At 34.4% G+C, this 21,669-nt stretch overlaps 1 protein-coding gene across 10 annotated transcripts in view; it reads left to right on the plus strand.

Annotated features, from left to right (window-relative positions):
- TUT4 (terminal uridylyl transferase 4) overlaps positions 1–21,669 on the plus strand; it is a 114,431-nt gene that overhangs the window by 71,879 nt on the left and 20,883 nt on the right. For 9 of the 10 annotated variants that reach the window (XM_055341731.1, XM_055341735.1, XM_055341733.1 and 6 more), the window contains 9 exons: positions 1,428–1,602; positions 3,943–4,640; positions 6,655–6,805; positions 12,312–12,398; positions 14,295–14,398; positions 17,209–17,266; positions 17,363–17,466; positions 17,758–17,847; positions 19,689–19,802. In XM_055341731.1, the coding sequence (XP_055197706.1) occupies positions 1,428–1,602; positions 3,943–4,640; positions 6,655–6,805; positions 12,312–12,398; positions 14,295–14,398; positions 17,209–17,266; positions 17,363–17,466; positions 17,758–17,847; positions 19,689–19,802 (1,581 nt within the window). The remainder of the gene's footprint in view (positions 1–1,427; positions 1,603–3,942; positions 4,641–6,654; positions 6,806–12,311; positions 12,399–14,294; positions 14,399–17,208; positions 17,267–17,362; positions 17,467–17,757; positions 17,848–19,688; positions 19,803–21,669) is intronic. The other variant, XM_055341739.1, reaches the window with a different exon arrangement.

Consider the following 21,669-nt stretch of genomic DNA (forward strand, 5'->3'; position numbering starts at 1 on the left):
TCATATCTTTTTCACAAGAACTATTCTGACCGTGCTATTTAACACTGAAACCATGTCCTACTCTCATACTCTTGTCCCCTTTTTACTAAACCTACTCAACTTTTTATTTCCACACCACTTTGCTTTTTCTAACTTGTTATGTAATTTACTTGCTTTTGTTACTTTTCTTCCTTAGAAAGTAAGATCCACTAAGGCAAGGATCTTGTTTTTTTTGTTTTTTTTTTTTTTGTTTTTTTTTTTTTTTTTCTCTTCATGATTATATCCGAGTGCCTGGCACATAGTAGGCACTCACTCAATTAATAGTTGTAGAATTGAGTGAGTGTTTCATGTCTTTTTGCTCCTTAGTGGTCACTTTTAGCCATTTTTTTTTTTAAATTTTATTTATGATAGTCACACACAGAGAGAGGGGCGGAGACATAGGCAGAGGGAGAAGCAGGCTCCATACACCAGGAGCCCGACGTGGGATTTGATCCTGGGTCTCCAGGATCGTGCCCTGGGCCAAAGGCAGGCGCTAAACCGCTGCGCCACCCAGGGATCCCTTTTAGCCAGTTTTTAGCTAATTTCTTTAGAATTCAGGATTACCTGTTTTGTAAAAACTCCCTGATTTAGAGGCCCATTTAGCACATAGTGTTTAATTGTCAAATTGTCTCTTCCTTTCCTAATACTCTATGAAGTAGGAACTTACATTATTTGAGTGGTAGTATGGTTGGTATAGTGATTAGCAACATAAATTCCGTAGCCAGGTGGTCCTGAGTCAGATCTTTTGCCCTGAAGTAGTATCTACTTCATAGAGTTGTTAGAATTAAATAGTTACTGTATGTGCAACACTTAGAAGAATAAATGATGCATAGTTGACCATTTTGTTTAAATGTGGGCTCTCATTATTTTTTTATATCCTCAGCATAGTGCTAGGGACATAGTAGGTTCTAAATAAATGTTTGCTGAATGAAGGAATTAGCTTTTGAATGCCCAGGACATTATTTCACTTTTTAAAGCAATTACTGCAATAAGGAGCTGTAGTAATTGTTATGCAGTGGTGTGCAACCTTGGCTGTACATGCAAATCACTTAAGGGGCTTCAAAAATCCCTTTGCCTAGTCCATAGCCCAGGTCAGTTAAACCAGAATCTTGGGAAGGGCATGGAAGGGGAATGGTACAGAGCTCAGGTATTAGTGTACTTTAAAGCTCCCAGTGTTATCTGATGTGCAGCCACGTTTGAGAATCACTGGTTTAGTGGGAAGAACATAAAATTCTAGGAGTCAGTAAAGTAGAATTCTGTTCCCAGCTGTGCCACAAGCTGCTTTTTGGCAAGTTACTTCTTTATACCTTAGTTTTTGTAAAGGTAACCTCTAAGGTCTTTTTAAACTGAAAATTCAGTGATTCTGTAGTTTTGTGAAGCTTAAATGAAAAGTATCTTTTCTTTTCCAGTCTCCTTTAACATTGGGAACACCAAATCAGGTATCCCTGGGACAGTTATGGTTAGAGCTGCTAAAATTTTATACATTGGATTTTGCTTTGGAAGAATATGTCATATGTGTACGGATACAAGATATTTTAACAAGAGAAAACAAAAACTGGCCTAAAAGACGAATAGCTATTGAAGGTGAGATGATGTATTTCATTTGGAGAATGTTTTTGTGTGCCACTTCATCATTTGTTTCTACTGTAGTGTTAAAAATTATATGCCTTGGCTTTGTAGAATTGTATTTGCCACTAGGTTGTCATTATACGTGTCAGGTAAATTCTTTATCAAGTCCATGTTAATTTTATAGGATTAATACTTATTTTAAGGTTCCTAATCTATAAATATATTGCTTAGAGATGTTAGCATATTACATGCCTTTATTTTAATTTTTAATTCTGAAGATTTTCAAAAATATAGGAAAATAGAAGAGTTTGTATAACTCCCCTTTTAGAAGAAGAATCAAAAAGACAAATTATGATAGCTCCAGGCTTTAGAGCTCATTTATCTACTATATGTAAGTGTACAAGATATAAGCACATGTTTGAGTTTATCTGTGGGTCTAGAGAAGGCCAACAGAGGACAAGGAACAGAATAATGTATAGTCTAAACAGACTTAAAATGATGGACAAAAATTCAATTCACAATCTATAAAAAGTGAGTGAAATACTTCTTAGAGTTTTCCTGTAAGTTTCTGTCATAGGGATCCCTGGGTGGCGCAGCGGTTTAGTGCCTGCCTTTGGCCTGGGGCACGATCCTAGAGACCCAGGATCGAATCCCACGTCGGGCTCCCTGCATGGAGCCTGCTTCTCCCTCTGCCTGTGTCTCTGCCTCTCTCTCTCTCTCTGTGACTATCATGAATAAATAAATAAAATCTTTAAAAAAAAAAGTTTCTGTCATAAAATTATGTTAATATGTAATTTTAAAATACAGGTTTTCTGTTGTCTTCTAAAGTACCTCAACTCTAGGAATGTGTAAGTCACGGGGGTGTATATAGAGAATATAATCAATGGTTTTGTAATAGTGTTTGTATAGTGACAGATGGTGGCTACACTTGTGAGCATAGCATAACTATAGAGTCTAATCACTATGTTGTACACCTGAAACTAATGTAACATTGTATGTCAGCTATACTTCAAAAACATTTTAAAAAATACCTCAGTTATTAAATGTGGCTAAGCTCAAAAGAAAAAAGATTGAAGAAAAAAAGAAAAAAATTGATGTTGACAAAAGTTGCACATCAAATCCCAAGAATATTAAGATCTTTAGAGATGCAAATTAATAGGATGGTTTCGAGAAAATTTAAATCATGCAACATTTCACTCACTTTTTATAGATTGTGAATTGAATTTTTGTCCATCATTTTAAGTCTGTTTAGACTATACATTATTGTGTTCCTTGTCCTCTGTTGGCCTTCTCTAGACCCACTCAAACATGTACTTATATCTTGTACACTTACATATAGTAGATAAATGAGCTCTAAAGCCTGGAGCTATCATAATTTGTCTTTTTTTTTTTTTTTTTTTTCTTTTTCTTCTTCTAGAAGGGGAGGAAAAGCTTTTGGGTTTAGAGAGCAGCCTGTGGACTTAGATAACAGCAAAAAGTAACAGATGCCCAAACGTTAACAATCTGAACCCTGCCTATTAATCCTTTTACTTAGTGATCTTCAGTAGTGAAGAAAATGTCTTTTGGATGTCATCCATTTGTTCATTCTTACTAGGAAGAATGAACAAATGGATGACATCCAAAAGACATTTACAATATTTAAGGCTTTTAAAATCCAAAAACTCATAAGCATTTTTGAGGTCTTTTATATTTTCTTAATAATGAAGATGTAGTTGATATAAGCCTTTTCAGCATACCCATTTTAGACTGGATCAAAATTTAAATTTTGGTTTGATTTTTACTTAGATCTCTTTCTTCCTACTTTTTTATTTATTTTGCTGTTTAATTTTCTGACCTCACTGAAGTTAAATGTTAAAATCATAGTTTTTAACTTGAAGCTTTTGAGAGTTATAGGTTATATTTTATTTGTTTAAATTGCAAAGAGTTTGTAGCTGAAGAATATTATGACGAGATGAAAATTATTCTTTTAAGAGATGAAAATTATTAATGGGTCCTAGAGGTTTGAAAATTTTTATCTAATGACAGAATAGGTAGGCATAATGGTATGCCTTTTCTACCAATTTTATCATTGAAATTTTGTAATTACTGGGTTGGATGTTCTTGACTAGCATCTCATTAATTACCCTTATTATTTTTTCTTCTCTTTGCCCCTTAACATTTTTGTTTTATGACAGAAACAAAGGAAAAGATATTGCTATTATATTTCTCTTACTCAGTTTGTAGGAACTTCCATTTAGGAAAGCTTTGGGTAAATGTACTCTGTTGACAGTATAGCAGTTCAAATCTGTTTGGATAAGCTTGGAATTGTAGTTTGTTAGTAGATACTTAGCAACTTACTATTTCCTTTTTTACTAGATCCATTTTCAGTCAAGAGGAATGTTGCACGGAGTTTAAACAGCCAGCTTGTTTATGAATATGTTGTGGAGAGATTCAGAGCAGCTTATCGGTATTTTGCCTGTCCTCAGAGGAAGGGTGGAAATAAATCTGTGGATTCCATGAAAAAAGAGAAGGGGAAAATAAGCAATAAGAAATCAGTGAAGTCTGACAATATGGCATCCAATTGTTGCATTCTACTTGGAGAAAGCACAGAAAAAATAAATGCAGGAAGAGGTCAGCCTGATAAATATGATGAAATGGAATGTACATCACAGAGATGTATTACTGAAGATGACAGTTTGTTGGTAAATGAACTAGCTTTGGCTGAACTTGGACGGGAATCTTCCTGTCTTTCTACCAGTAAAGGCAGTGAATTAGAGCCAAAATCAATTAAGAAACAAGATGATTTAGCACCTTCAGAAACTTGTTTAAAAAAGAAACTCAGCCAGTGTAATTGCATTGATTATAAATCCCCTGACCCAAGTGAATCTGCTGGTACAGACTGCAGGTCAAATACAGAAACAGAAAGTTCACATCAGATTGTGAGCACTGACACATCTGCTACCTCTTGCAACTGCAAAGCTACAGAAGATGCTTCTGACCTTAATGATGATGATAACCACCCCACCCAGGAATTATATTATGTGTTTGATAAGTTTATTTTAACCTCTGGCAAGGTAGGATACAGTTTGTAAACAATCTGTAAGATTTTGTGGGTTTTGTATGACTATAATTTTTAGATTCAGAAATGTAAAAATAGCTTCCTTCTATAATGGTAGACTATTATATTTTGGAATGATATTTTGGTGTATATTTTCACTTTTTCCTTTTACATTTATTCCTATAGTTGTCTTAAAGAATGTGTATAAAACCTCAAGATTTCAGGCACTCTTACTAGTTGGTTTGTTTCACTTTCTCATATAAAAGGATTCATCAGATATATGCAAATGAGTTTGCCAAAGGCAGCAAATATTTTAAATTTTATTTTTTTACATATATGTTTATTTTTTCTTCCACAAAAAAGAATACAAGGTTTGCAAATTCTGATAGCATTCTATTTTAAAGTTTTGTTTGTTTTGACATGGGGTGGGTGAATATAAATTTAATAAAGATAGTCAAGCAGAAAGTAAGAACAGGAATCAAAAATAGGAAGAATCCAGATCTCTGTCTGCCATTGAGCTTTTCTTTGGATATTGGCACATCCTTTATAAATTAATGGAGTCTTAACTTTTCTACTAGTCTGAACTTCATAAATTATCAAGATAGGATACCCTAGGAACAGAAATTAAACTGTAACCACTTTGTTAATAAAAGAAAGTTTTAGCCTATTCATATGCTTCAAAAGCAGTGTACATATTTGAAATATCAGCACCCAAAATGAGAAAAAGATTATATAGATCATGTGTAAACCAAGTAGAATATTTTTTTATTTTTTTAATTTTTAAAAAATATTTATTTATTTATTTATGATAGACATAGAGAGAGAGAGAGAGGCAGAGGAGGAGGGAGAAGCAGGCTCCATGCCAGGAGCCCGACGCGGGACTCGATCCTGGGACTCCAGGATCGCGCTCTGGGCCAAAGGCAGGCGCCAAACTGCTGAGCCACCCAGGGATCCCCTAGAATATTTTTTAAGAAAAACCTAGAAAGTTATCCAGTTTTATTGTTTTATCAATAATTAGTTGACAAGCTTTAAAAATTTTAACGTCATTACTGTGTTTCTTTATTCTTTAAAGGATATATCACTTTTTTTTTTTTTAGGTTGCAGTGTTTAGGACATACAGAGTGTTGAAAGGATGAATTAAATGGCAGGGTTTTAGAAAAGCTTCTTAAATACATAACTACAGTGTACATTTTTTATTCTATAAAGAAAAACTAAAAAAAAAAGAAAAATTATAAAATTTTTCTCCCTGGAAGCTTAAGATAGCTCTTTTTCCAATTAAAATTTTTTTCCAGTTATTTATAACATTTTTCTAGAGTTTTCTGATAAACATGTCATTTAAAAAAAGTTTTGAAAAGTGAATAAAAATTCCTACGGTACTGTTAATTAGCTTATAGCACAGCATTCCCACAAGTAGAGGTTTCTGTATATAATTTGCATCAGAGTTCATGGCTAGGTAAACTTTTGTGGCTGTTGCATAAGAATTATTATTCCTTATATGAAACGGAGTTACTTTTAGAGTTCAGCCCTACAGTTTGGTTTCTTGAGTACCATGCTAATGTAATAAATTGAACCAACTAGCCAAACAAGGTTTTATAATTGGTGGACTATGAAGATAGAAAATGTTTGGAGTGAATTGAAAGGTGCCACTTGATATTTCTTTATATTCTATTTTGTTAAAGATTTCAGTAGATTAAATTAACGCACGTTTTTTATCTTGGGGGCTGATTGAAACATTTACGTTAATCCATACCAATATCTTCTGGTATTTCCTATATCTTACATCTTTGGGTAAATCTGATCTTGATAATATCATTTTAGTGGGGAAGAAGAGTTAAAGTGATTGTCTTAAAATATGGTTTTTACATTTAACACTGCATTTTATTAATACTCTTTATTTTTTTTTAAATCTCCTGGAAGCACAGGTTATCAGAATTGAGTTACGTAAAAGAGTCTTTTTGGACCTGCTAAGTGATGATGAAGTCCCTCAGTAGTTTATTAGATTATTAGACTATTCTTTTACCTTTGTATAGCCACCAACAATAGTATGCAGCATCTGCAAAAAAGATGGCCATTCAAAAAATGATTGTCCAGAGGATTTCAGGAAAATTGATCTAAAACCTCTACCACCAATGACCAATCGATTTCGGGAAATACTTGATTTAGTATGTAAAAGATGTTTTGGTAAGTCTTTTATTACTAGATCTATCATGAGTAGATTCTTTCCTAGATTTTGAATATTTATTTAAAAAACAGTTTGTTTACATTTTGTTTTGGTAAAGACTTTTGGTTTTTTTGTTTTGTTTTTTTTCCAGTAGTACAGAGACCCAACAAGAGATATTCACTAAATGCCTACTAAATGCATATCACTGTGGTAAATGGCAGGGGGAATACAGAGTCCATGTTATGTGTTGCTTTTAAAGAGCTTAGTCTCTGGATCTGTGCTAATATGGTAGCCAGTATTTAAATTTAATTAAAATAAAATTTAAAACTAAGTTCCTCAATTTTACTAGCCGTATCTCAAGTACTGAATAGTTACAGGTGGCTAGTGGCTGCTGAATTAGACACTCCAGATAAGAACATTTCCATCATTGCAATACTTTTGCACAGTTCTGCTCTAGACAAATATATGATACGTGTGAAAATTGCATAATTGGAAGGATGTATTACATGCCATAGTAGTAGTAAACAAAATGCAGTGCAAATACAATTAATTAGTGTGGATCATAGGAATTGGAATTATATTTAGGCATTTGAGATGGACCTTGAACTGCTTTTTAAGTTCTAGGAGGCTATGCACAAAAGTATAGGATATATAATATCTTTGGGAGAAGAATTGCCTTGGATTTGGTAGGGTATAAGAAAGATAATAATTATATTTTGGGAAGAGCCTTACATACCTTTATTCAACAAACATTTATGGGTATCTGGGATAAACCACTCAGCAAACATTTTTTTTTTTTAATTACTTGCTGTGTCCCAGATAAAGTAAAATTTTTGACGTTATAATATTTAGTTCCCCATCGTAATACCTCCCCACTACCCTTTCCTAACTTCTTGCCAGGCAACCACTTACCTGCTCTTTTAGTTGCTATAAAGTAGTTTGCATTTTCTGGAGTTCTATGTAAATAGAATCACATAGAATGTACCCTTTTTTTCTAAGGTGATCCTGGCTTCTTTCATTTAGCATAATTATTTTGAGATTCATCCTTGTTCTTATGTGTATAAATGATTCATTCTTATTTATTTTTTTGTTTCATTCATTTTTATTGCCGAGTTGTATTTCATTATGTGGATGTGTCACAGTTTGTTTACCATTTGCCTGTTGACTTGTTTCTAAATTTTGGTTATTTTATAAAATCTGCTCTGTATGTCTATGTGTGGGTCGGGGTATGGATATATGCTTTAATTTCTTTTAGGGTAATACCTAGGAGTTCAATAACTGGATTGTGGCATATTTTTCTCCCTGCAGCTTTATTAAGATATAATACATTTTGTTTTTATTTATTCATTCATTTATATATCTCCATATAAGCTCATGGATATTTTATAGTTTGGGTTATGATCTAATACTACTCTATTTGTTGCTCAAATTGTTCCAGATTTGGCTATTGGGAACTCTTTCAGTTGGTTCCTATGACTCTTTAATATACCCCTATCGGTGTGTGGGTTTTTTTTTTATTTGTTAATTTGGTTGTTTTTTAGCACTTCCTTACTTTCTGGCACTTCAAGATGCTCCAGGCTCATCATGTATATTTTTCACTGCAGTCCTAGAATTAGTTATTTCTCTGAAGGACCCTGGTTCCCTTTATTGGAGAATGGTATTAGAAACTAAGATCTGGATCCTAAGGTGCTTGCTATTACTGGGTATTGTTGCTTGTAGGCCCTCTCTGAGTGAGAAAATTATGTATATACATATTAATTTAGTATGTGCTCATATCTATAAAAATTTCTATATGTGACCGTCTTATAAGTGAAACATGACTTTGTACTGATGACTCCAACTTGAATACATTACCATATGGCTCATTCAAGACTCTTCTTTCTGCTTATCTGTAAATTTCCTGCTCCCAACAGTGGGAAACCTGGCTTCCATCATCTGCTACCCATTTACTTAATTGTTCCATTTAAGTACACATGTATAAAATTATCAGAATTGTTATCTAATACCCCTATGGGAAATCACTTTATCAGAGTACAGTACTTATGTGTAGTTCCTTTTGCACTTAGTCTTAGAAACTCCACTCATTTTCAGAGTTACTTAGGTTAGTCCCTTTTCCCTCCCTCCCTTGAGTGAAGTTGTCTTACACATATAGATTATTTTGTTGGAGCCTGCATTCCACCCAAAGGTTCTCCAATCTCCTAGATGATTTTTTTTAATTTGCATACTGCAAAGTTTACTCTTTGTAGTGCAAAGTTCTGTGAATTTTGACAAGGGCATTGTGTCATGTATTACCATTATAGTATCCTACAGAATAGTTTCACCAGTTTTTTGTTTTTTTGGTTTTTTTTTTAGATTTTATTTGAGAGAGAGCACAAGTAGGGGAGGGACAGAGGGAGAGGGAAAAGCAGGCTGCTGTTGAGCAAGGAGCCCCAATGCAAGGCTCAGTCCCAGGACCCCGGGTTTAACCAGCTGAGCTAACCAGGCACCCCTCACCATTTTAATAATAATAATTTAAAAATCACCTGTAATTCAGCTACAGGTATACTTCAGAGATACTGTGGGTTAGGTTCTAGACCACCACAATGAAGTGAGTATTGCAATAAAGTGAGTCAAGTGAAATTTTTTCTTTCTCAGTGCATATGAAAGTTATATTTTCCAAAAAAAAGTTATATTTTATTCTGTACTGTCATCTTTTAAGTGTGCGGTGGCTTTATGCCTAAAGAAAAACAATGTGTATATCTTAATTAAAAAATACCTTCTTGCTAAAATACATGAACCATCATCTGTGCTTTTAGTGAATTGTAATCTTTTTGCTTATGGAGGGTCTTGCCTCAGTATTGATGGCTGCTGACTGATCTGGGTGGCTGTGGCAATTTCTTAAAATAAAATAACAGTGAAGTTTGCCACAGTGATTGACTCTTTCTGTCATGAATGATTTCTCTGTAGCATGTGATACTGTTGGGTATTTTATCCACAGTAGAACTTCTTTCAAAATTGGATTCAATTATCAACTGTGTTTATCAACTTTATCAACTAAGTATGTAATATTCTTAATCCTCTGTTGTCATTTCAACAGTCTTCACAGCACCTTCAGGAGTAGTCTGTCTCAAGAAACTACTTTCTTTGCCCATTTGTTAGAAGCCGCTCCTCATCTGTTCAAGTTCTATCCTGAGATTGCAGCAATCAGTTACATATTCAGTCTCCATTTCCTATTCTCTAATTCTTTTGCTCTCTGCCTCACATCTGCAGTTAACTTCCTCCACAGAAGTCTTGAACCACTCAGAGTTATCCATGAGGATTGGAATCAACTTCTCCCAAACTCCTGTTTATGTTGCTATTTTGACTTTTCCCATGAAACACAGATGATTTTAATGGCATCTAGAATGGTGACTCCTTTTCCAAGAGATTTTTGGTTTACTTTGCACAGATTGATGAGGCAGCTATAACCTTACAAAATGGATTTCTTAACTAAGACATTAAAGTTGAAATGACTCCTTGATCCATGGGCTGTGGAATAAATGGATGTTGGGTTAGTAGGCGTGAAAGCAACACTAATCTTAAGATCTCCTTCAGAGTTCTTGGGGCTCAGGTGCAACATCAATGAACAGTAATGTTGAATCTTTTTTCTGTGGTAGGTCTCAGCAGTAGGCTTAAAATATTCAGTAAACCATGTTAAAATAGTTGTGCTGTCATCCAGGCTTTGTTCATTTATAAAATATTAGATTAAGTATAATTCCTAAAGGTTCTCGGATATTCTGATTGGTAAATGAGCATTGGTTTCATCTTAAAGATTCCATTTACATTAGCCCCTAACAAGAGAGTCAGCTTGTCCTTTGAAGCTCTGAAGGCAGGCATTGACTTTTCCTGTCTAGCTATGAAGGTCCTATTATCCTTTTGTCTGTGTTGGAAATCTGTTGTTTAGTGTGACCACCTTCGTTAATTACGTCAACTAGATCTATTGGGTCACTTGCTGCCTCACCTTGCACTTTTATGTTATGCAGATGGCTTATTTTCTTAAACCTCATGAACTCACTTCTGCTAGCTTCAGAGTTTTTCTTCTGCAGCTTCCTCATCTCTCTCAACCTTCATAAAATTGAAGAAAGTTAGAGCTTTGCTCTGGATTAGGCTGCGAGTATTGTGGCTGGTTTGATGTTCTGTTTAGACCACTCACACTTTCTCCATATCAGCAATAAGGCTGTTTCACTTTATTATCATTTGTGCATTCACTGGGGTAGCACTTTTAATTTCCTTCAGGAGCTTTGCCTTTGCCTTTGCCTTCACAAGTTGGCTGTTTGGTGCAAGAGGTCTACCTTCCAGCATATCTTGACTTTTGACATGCCTTCCTCACTAAGCTTCTTCATTTCTAGATTTTGTTCTGAAGAGACATGTGATTTTTTTTTCACTTGAACAGTTAACCTTACCAATGTAAGGTTATTAATTGACCTAATTTCAATATTGTTGTATCTCAGAGAACAGACAGGCCTGAGGAGAGGGGGAGAGAAGGGGGGAATGGCCAGTCAGTGGAGCATTCAGAACACATATATTGATTGATTGTTTGTCTTATTTGGATACAGTTTGTGACACCCCAAAATAATTATAGTAGTAACATCAAAGGTCACTGATCACAGATTATCATCACAAGTACAATAATAATAATGAAAGAGTTTGAAATATCATGGGAATTACCAGAATGTGACACAGACATAAGTTGAGCAAATGCTTTTGGAGAAAAGGGGCTTGATAGACTTGCTCAGCCACAAAATTTCAATTTGTGAAAAACAGAGTATCTGGGACAATAAAGTGAAGTGCAGTAAAATGAAGTATGAGATATGCCTATATTCAGCTTGCAACCACAGATGCTACATTTGTTTTTCAGAAGCTGAATATTAGTTTAATCATTATAGTAAATTACTGCTTTGTTCCCATTAACTCTTGAAGATAAGTCTGGAGGAGGAGATAGGAAAAAAAAGACTATTCTTGAGACTGTGTGGTCTTATTTGGGCAAATAATATGAATATAAGTGAAATAGCTAGAATATTGAATGGTTACTATCAACTGACAAGTGGTTGGGGAACTGAGGAAGTTCATTCAGGAGGCATTGAAGGCTATGATTGGAAGCATCTTATAGGGAACATGTGAATCTTGACCAGGCATTTGAGGGAACTTAGTTTTGAATGGATCAAGTGCCTCACATAACAATATTGAGTATAGACTTACAGGTGGGAAAAACAATCATATATATGGGAAAGAGCAGGATGTCTAAAGAAAACAATACTAAAGAATTTGTAGAAGTAAATATATTTTGTAGATATTTCATAGGGAAAATAATCATGTGAAACATCCATAAACCTATAAAAATTATTTTTTTGCTGTCCCTCTGCAGGAACAAGGATTTTAAAGTCAGAGAAGTTAACAAATAATGAAATTTTAAGTAAAGAGTTTAGGGGAAAAAAATTGAAGACCTTTTCAGATTCCATTTTCCTTACTTTTCTTTTTCCTTTTTCCTTTTTCTTTTTTTTAACTTAGATGAGTTATCACCACCCTTTTCTGAACAACACAACAGGGAGCAAATTTTAATTGGCTTGGAAAAGTTTATTCAAAAAGAATATGATGGTATGTCATATGTTAAAAATTGATTGTTTTTGTTATTATAGCCACCTAGTCTGAGTTCTGTTTATTTTAAAAGTGTTCATTGAATGTTATGTGTTAGGTAATATTCTAGGTGCTGGGAATACAGTACCAATACAAAAGGTGAAAACTGCTTTTGTCAGCTTATATTAAGAGGGGTAAACAGATAGTCAACTAACAGATATATAATGTGATTTCAGAAAATAAATGCTATTATAGTGTAGGACTTAAAAGGATAGTGATAGGGTAGTTCTCTTTACTGTTATGGTAGTTCTTTCTGATAGAGTGACATTTGAAGAGGGTCATGAATAATGTGAGGGAGCAAGTTATATGAATATCCAAGGAGAGAACATTCTATAGAGAAAGAATAGCAAGTACAAATATCCCAAGATTAAGTTATGTTTGGCATGTTTGAAGGCCGTGCAGGACAACAGGTGGCTGGAGTAGACGTGTGAGGTAGACTGAAATAGAAAGATGAGATCTTGAGAGGGCCTTAGAGATATTGGTAGAAGCACTTTGAATTTTCAGTGTCTAATGAGAAGCTTCTGGGAGGTTTTAACCTTTAAGTGACATGATGTGAGAGAATAGACTATAGGTCCATAAGAATAGAAGCAAATGGAACAATTTAGGAGGCTGTTGCATAAGTTCAGATGAGACATAATATTGTTCTGGAAGAGTCCATGGGAAGTGTTCAGATACAGGACATTTTTTGAATGTAGAACCAATAGGATTTGCTGATGCTTTACATGTTAGATAGGGGGGAAAAGAAGTCAAGGATGGTTTCAAGGCTTTTACATCAGTAGTTGGGTGATATTATTTAACTGAGAAGTCCAAATAGCAGTAGGAGCACCTTTGGGGTACAAGGGTGAAGAATCAGGAGTTTTATGGCCAAATATTTTAGAAAAGGATAGAGTTGATTTATAATTAGAATGAATTTATACTTTAAAAGATAACCTGTTATATACTATACAATTCCATTTTCTGTTATATTTGCTATTATGTAAAGTACTGACCAAATCTAAGTCTGTTATATCAAACTCATGCATATTTTTATTTGCTGATGAACATAGCTTCTTTTGTCTCTCAGTTGCCATTGAAATTTCAAGTTGGACATCAGAACCAAATTGGAGAATTAGGTTTTTACAGTACAGAATTTGTTACTTAAACATATAAAGAATTAATAGTGAGAGAAATCCATTTAAGTCACAGCTTGTTTTGAAGAGGTACCTGTTATTGAATGACACTAAATATGAAAGGGTAACTATCATAATTTATATCAAATGAATTAATCACTCACTTTGGGAGAATCAGTTCTGTGTACTAAGGTGATGATTGTAAAACTACTTGAATTGTGTCCTGAAAAAACTAGTTTATTTCCAAAAGATAAATCTCTAACTACTGAACTTTACTATTGGTAGTGTTGTGGAGCCTGAAGACAAGTGGATGAATTTATGAGATAGTTAAATTGAAAGAAATTAATGGACTTGTTGATTGTTTGGATGTAGAAGCTGAGAGAGAAGGCTATTAAGAACTATACATATATTTCTGACATGGCCAGTTGAGTAGATAAAGATACTATTTGCAGAGAAAAGGGATTATAGGAGCAATAGTAGGTTTGTGGTAAAGTTGAAGAGTTAGATTTAACTTGTTTTTATGATGTCTTTAGAAAAATGGAAAAAGCAGTTAGAAACAAGGGTTGTGGGAACTTGGGCAAAAGATCTGGACTTTAGATGAATATTTTGGAATTTCTCAGTATATCTGGCAATGGAAGGTATTTAAGCTAAAGAAGTAGACATTTTGTGTTAGTCCATTAGTAGGTAATAGAAGACTCCTCTTTCCTGATAATTATGAAACTTTGGACCTTTGTTTTCCTTTATTTAGAAAAAGCAAGATTGTGCTTATTTGGCTCTTCTAAAAATGGATTTGGATTTCGTGATAGTGATCTGGATATTTGTATGACCCTGGAAGGCCATGAAAATGCAGAGGTAAGAGTTAGTGTCTGGAAAGGGATGTGGAAGTTTTTCTTCCATGGTGAATGTATTTTAAATTATGTATGTAGTGTTGATAAAAATACAGTGTCATTCTTGGTGTAAATATATTAGCAATAGTAGTATTTGAAATGTAAAAACATTCAGCATTATCATTTTAGAAGACATTCAAATAACTAAAGTAAATTTATTATTTCAATAATTTTCTGTCACAAAAACCATGTCACTAAGAGTTAAAAGTGCTTTGTAATGAATTTTTGGAAAAAGTTAGTACACCATAGAATTGCAATTTTTTCTATTGGAACCAACGTGAAGCTGGCGCTGTATTAGTGAATGCTGATCTCATTTCCTCTGTCTTTTCATATCTCTTCTATTAGATGATGTCTTTGTATCACTAAAGATAGAAAATAAGTGGACATCTAATTTATAAATGGGTTTTATTGTACAAGTTAATTGCAATTTGGGGGCACTTAGAACATTTTTTTTCCCCCGTAAAGCAATGTCACAAATTTTGTGTTCTAGGATAGCTTTTAGAAACTCATTTTGGGTGGGGAGGGGAACTAACATTTATTGAGGCCTCATTTCATTCTCACAACCACCTTCGAGGTAGATAATTTACCCCATTTTACAGATGAGGAAACTGAGGCTTTGAGAGATAAACTGACTTGCCCAAGTTCACACAGCTAGTAAATGTTGGAGCCGGGATTCGTACCCAGGTCTGTCTGACTCCACAGTTCATGCTCTTTCCATTGTATCTCATTGCTTCTCTGTAATTTATTTAACCCATAATGTAGCTGAAATATAGTACTAATAGTACTGTAGAACCTAACCACTACTTTTGGGAGTTTCACTGTGAGATGCCAGCAGCAGACCTTCCCCCAGAGCAGTCTTAGCAGTGAGAGTGGGTACTTAGGCTTGCTTTCTTCGTATACCAGCCTCCAGCAGTAGAAACATTGTCCAAGCTCCAGTAAAGAAAGGGACTGATTGGACAGGGAAGTATCCCAGGCCTTCCTAGCAGCAACTGGAAAGGAGAGGATCCCTGTAGTTGCTCTTTTCTTTACCAACATAGCTGTTGGAATTTATGTCTCAAAACCAGGGACTGCTTGCAACATTGGGGTGTGGCCAAGCTTCTGGCATCTGTAGTTGTGTCAGTATAGCCTCTGTTGTATTATAAAAGAATTCAGCAGAATAGTGTACCTATGTTTCTGAAAATTTTTTCATAAGGTAGCTTTTAAATTGTTAGAACCAGAGCAAAGATGGCAGAGTAAAGATGTCTGGTAGATCCTTGTTTCTGTCCCTAAGAAATTATTTCTGGTATTAACATTTTATCTTTTTCAAAAAATGGAAAATTTGTAAATATTTTAGTTCTTCTTAACTAACCTTGTACTTAATGCCATCTACTTGGAAAGAGGCTACCCTTCTCCATTTTGAAGAGCAAGAATTGAGGGACTGGGAAATGACTTTACCCAGGGGAAGAGGTTAGAGTTTAGATACCTCCAATGTAAATTTAATAATCAGATTTCTAATAACTAAGGGTTTGTCTATTATATATAATCTATGCATTCACACTGGAAAGTTGAAGCAATGAAAAAATAAATTTCCTTCCAGATGAGACAGTTGAAACCTAAAATTCAGCATAAATTGTATCTTTGCATAATAAAGAGAAAAATTACGATTTATTTATGTATTTATTTATGTATTTATGTATTTATTTATTGTTTATTCATGAGAGACAGAGAGAGGCAGAGACACAGGCTGAGGGAGAAGTGGGCTCCATGCAGGGAGCCCAATGTGGGACTTGATCCCTGGATTCCAGGATCAGGTCCTGGGCTGAAAGCAGGCACTAAACTGCTGAGCCATCCAGGAGTCCCAAAATTATGTTTTATTATGTGTTAATTAGCAACTATAGATTCCCTTGAATCCTCAGGTTAAGCTGCAATGACTACCGCTCTCTTGTAGCTAAAAAGGACATGTTGGGGATATGCAAAAGTGATTTTAGTAGTAAATGTGGGTACTGATGTGTATTTACCATTTGGCTTAATCCAGTTTTTAAAATAATGCCATTATCTTCCTGAATTATTCCTTGTATTATGTTTATTGTTACCATATCAACTCTGCTGTCTCAGGTTTTGAAAAAAAATCAATGTATTTAAATTTGTAGAGGTAAGAATTTTCTTGAAGAAGTAGATGGTGGTAATAATTGTATTACTTTCCCTAATCAATAAATAGCTTACAGATTTAAAGTGCTTATTTTGTGCCAAGCATATACTGCTGAATGCTTTACATACATGTCTCATACAATCCTTCCAACTACTTGATAGGGCAGGAGTCTATAGTTACCTTGACTTTGTAGAATAGTATGAAGGTCTGAGGGGTTAAGGATCTGGTCAAAGTCATGCAGCTAGTTAATACTTAGTTGAAGTTTGAAACCAGGTTTGTCTAAATTCATTGCCTATGTTCTTAAACACTATACTGTTTGTCTTCACCAGGTCCATCTCTAGTTATGTATTCACATATTTGAAAACATTATTCTTCTGTCTTTGTGCTTCTCACACTTTAATGTGGTTGCGAATTACCTGGGAATCTTGTTAAAATGCAGATTATGATTCTTTAGACTGGGGTAGGCCTGAGATTTCTGCATTTCCATTGTTTCCAGATGATGGTGATACTGCAGGTCTCTAGGCCACGTACTTTAGCTTATAGCTGGAGATTTTCAATGCTAGTATTAAATGCCTCATTAAAGTGAATTTGCATGAGGCCAAATTGAGTTAGACAAACTTTATTATTTGTTTCTTTTGTTTTTTTAGAAATTAAACTGTAAGGAAATAATTGAAAATTTGGCAAAAATTCTTAAGAGACATCCAGGTATGAATTTTAAATTACAGCTTTAAAACACAACATTTTTAAGCTTTTATGAAAATTATTTAACCTAATGGAGTTTTCGTGTTTGTTTTCAATCAGGTTTAAGAAACATTTTGCCTATAACTACTGCCAAAGTGCCTATAGTAAAATTTGAACATAGACGAAGTGGTTTAGAAGGTGATATCAGTTTATATAATACATTGGTAAGTTTCTCTTTCTGTATAGACCCAGGTAGTTTACACTTATCATTTTAGAAGTTTACAGATCCCTGTCTATACATTTATGTTTAAAAGTTTCAAATGTGAGCATTATAAGACAAAAATATTTTTAGGAATCATCTTGGTATTTCCTTCAGATGAAGATTAGTTTTTGTCTCATTTATAGGTATTTTAAGTTTTGTAATTATATATTCTATTTGGAGTGTATTAATAACTTTTTATGATTTATAAGTTCAGTAAATTTGAAATGCTTTCAAATATGTAATTTTTTTTCAGGCTCAACATAACACAAGAATGTTAGCTACTTATGCAGCTATTGATCCTAGAGTACAGTACTTGGGATATACTATGAAAGTGTTTGCAAAGGTATTTATGAAGTGGTTAACGATCTGCTTTGTTATAAAATACAGTGTTTAAAATGAAATATACTGATGTCAGACTTGTGAAAAATATCTTCTCAGTTCTGTTTATCTGAGTTTTTTAAAGGAAGCAATCAATAATAAATGACTCGTTTATACCTCTTAGAGTAGTGTGAGTCTTAGCTTTTTCATGTATGTGCTTTATTCCTGTGTTCAACACTTGAGTAAATTCTCAGTAGTAAGATTTCTCAGTGTAGTAAAGATTTTCAGCCCGAGGTATGAGAGTTGACATATCATTCTAGTTTGAGTATCTATCTGGGTTAGGAATTCTGAGATTTGGGTTTAGTTATAAATATTTCTGGCCGAGAAAACAAAACAATACCAATAAAACCTTGTGTTTCTCCAATTATAACACTTACGCTACTGAATTGTTTTCTTGTTTTGCACTAAGTGTGTAAACTCAATGAAGATAGAGAACTGTAACCCTACTTTAGTGTGCCTGCTTTATGATAGCTGCTCAGTAAATAGTTAATTTTTTGAATGTGTTGGTGGAAGGCTTCTAGTAGCCGAGTGACTTTATTGCATTTTCATTTCATAAAATCCATTTTTCGGGATCCCTGGGTGGCGCAGCGGTTTAGCGCCTGCCTTTGGCCCAGGGCGCGATCCTGGAGATTCGGGATCGAATCCCACATCGGGCTCCCGGTGCATGGAGCCTGCTTCTCCCTCTGCCTGTGTCTCTGCCTCTCTCTCTCACTGTGTGCCTATCATAAGTAAATAAAAATTAAAAAAAAAATAAAAATCCACTTTTCTACAACAGGGAGACAGATAAGTCTCCCATATATGGACAGAGGTGTCATCTTAGAAAAGAGTGGCATTTAGCCACATCCTCAAATTGTATTTGATATGGCTACTTTTCTAGATTGACCTCACAGAACACCTTTAGCAAAATGGTTCTGTACTTCAGTGGAGTTGTCGTAATGAAACTAAGGCTTTCATGTCAGAGAAATCATTCTTCCCCCTTTATATAATATCAGCTAAAGTCTTACTCAAGGCAGTTTCTGAGGATTCTTTTAGGATTTATTTTTAATTAAAAATTTGTTTGGAATAGTCAACTTATTCATGTGGTTCAAAAGTCTAAAGGGATTTCTGGTGGAAAAATCTCCCTTCTACACCTGTCTCCTAGCCAGCCAGTGCCTCTTGCTGGGGACAACTGGTGTTAAAAGTTCCTCTGTATTCTTCTGGAAATATACCAGTATAAGCAAATACATATGTTTCTTATCTCCTTTTTATGACGGGTACAGCTCTGCTAAAAATGTTGTTTTGTTCTTTGCTTTTCTCACTGATCAATAGATATTGGAAATTATTTCCTATTAGTATACTAAAGCTTTTGTCTTCTTTTTTTTTTTCCTTTCTTGTTTTTTTTTTTTTTTTTTTTAATGACTACAGCCTGTTCAGTTCTGTGGTCATCGGTTGTTTAAAACCTATGCTTTATTATTATTATTTTTTAATCTCAAACAACAGTGTGCTGTGATTTAAAAAACTTTAGTTATTTCACATTTTTTTGGTGTGCTTGCAGGGTAACGTCTTATAATTGCTAGGTTAATAGTGAGATTGCTTTTGTAATTTTGATACTATCATATTATTCTTCATAGATTTTTTGCTAATTTGTATTGTCATCTGTAATGTATGAGAGTGCCTGTTTACCCACCCTCATAATAGTTTGTTATTTAACTTACAGATATTTGACAATTTGATGGGATAAAAAAAGTAGCATCTTAGAGTAGTCAGTATTTCTGCATGGAATAAGATTCTGAAGTTTTATTTTCAATCATTGTTATGTTTCTTTAGCGATGTGACATTGGAGATGCTTCCAGGGGAAGTTTATCTTCATATGCTTATATCCTTATGGTGCTGTACTTTCTACAGCAAAGAAAACCACCTGTTATCCCAGTTCTACAAGAGGTAGGTGTTTAAGAAAACTGGAAAGGAGTTTCTTGTGAAAACATTAAACACAGTAGGCCTTGGTCAGTTTATGAGGCCATGAAGGATTTTTCCAGCATGGACATCCTAAGTTTTCTTCTTCTCTTCATGGTATAATCACATAGTGAACCTTTTTGAAAAATTCATTATGGGGGCATATAGACTGCCAAAAGAATTTTAGATGACAAAACTATTGAATATCTTCCATAGTGTGTTTGTATTTCAGTCTTAGAATGTTGCAGATGATGGTGGAAGTCGTATGGCCCACGAATGCATACATTCTGGTCTCAGATGGCAAGTGTAAAGTGTTTTCTCTCCATAGTATTCTCGCTGCTCCTGCCTGGCAGTGAAGTTTGGTATATTCTTGTGTGTACTTTGGTTGACTTTGTGAATTTTGGTTGAGGAAAAAAACCCAAGGAAATTCTTACTCATCTCTGTAAGGTCATATTAATTGCATCAAGCATAAGAATGTACGTCAGAAGAAACCTACTGTTCATCAGATTTGGTAATTCATGGGTTCCCTTTTGGTAGCCAATTTATACTCTGAAATAGGCTCAAAGGAGTTCTTAATCATCTCTCTGTTCCTCCTCATTTTTGGACAAAGTATATTTGCAAGCATTTGGGAGGATCCGGTTCTGGTATCCTTAGAAAGGTGATTATTTTGAAGTAAGAGAGAAGCATCAGAATTGTTTGGTAAATCATATATTCTGACTTTTCACATACCAATAGTCCTGGCAGAGAAGAAAATCACAAAATAAGCAAGCCATATGGTGGATGTCAGCTGGCCTTAGTAAGTTTTAAAAAGTTCTAATGAATGCCATATGCTTATAGCAGCCTTTATTCCTCCTTTTAAATTAACAGTAAAGAAGAAACAAAAATTTCAAATGTCCTTTCCTGACAAAATTTTAAGTTGCTGAATCTACGTTGAGTGATGTAATTTTTAACAAGGTTGTTCACAGTAGGATATTTAAAATTTAACACGAATTAAGGAGGCCTGACAAGGCCAAGGTCATTCTGTGTATTAGTCGAACTATTGTTAAGGCTTTAAATTTGGGTATCTTAAATGCATTATTACCCAGCAATATCACAGCAGCCATTTACTGTAATTTGCTATGACTTTGACAGAACACAGTGATTAACTCAGATGGCACACAAATTTTGTTTTCATGGTGGTTTGTCTGTGTTCTCATTCCCATGAATGAGGAGTCACTCAGGCAGTACTATATAATGGAAAGAGCAGGGGCGTGATTTTGAAGCCAGAAATACCCTATCTGAATTCTAATTCTGACATTGTGGCCTTCAATAAGCTGCCTGACTGCCACTAGTCCAAGTTTCATCAACAGTATTAATGTAATAATAGTATTATTTCAGTATACTGTTATAAGGAACAGAGAAGTCAAATGCCTTTGAATTATAGTGGGTTCTAAGGTAGGTGTTCATAAATGGTGCTTGCTTTATTATTACTAGTACTATCATTAGCATCTTTATTAATATTATTATTGGAATAATATTGGAAAAATATAGATAGGACTGTAGTAGCCAACTTCAAGAACTCTCCCATTATCTGCTTAACAGTGCTTGATGAAATGAGAGACAGTCCATGGAATGTTTTCCATCATAATGAGCTCTGATTGTGGGGGGCTTTGTGATACATATGAACTGATGATATATGGATTTTTGCTTCTGGCCTTTTTTGCTTGTCATATGGGACCCCATTGTCCATTGCTCTGGCATCATTTAAGTATTGGTCATTGACATCGATCAACTTTTAAGGGTAAGGATATGTTTAATGAAGCTGTTGATCTTTGACTCCATTTGTAATTGAACCTAGACTTGAAGTGACTGAGTA

This window comes from Nyctereutes procyonoides, unplaced genomic scaffold (assembly GCF_905146905.1).
Source record: "Nyctereutes procyonoides isolate TBG_1078 unplaced genomic scaffold, NYPRO_anot_genome, whole genome shotgun sequence".
In the NCBI taxonomy this organism is placed as follows: Eukaryota; Metazoa; Chordata; class Mammalia; order Carnivora; family Canidae; genus Nyctereutes; species Nyctereutes procyonoides.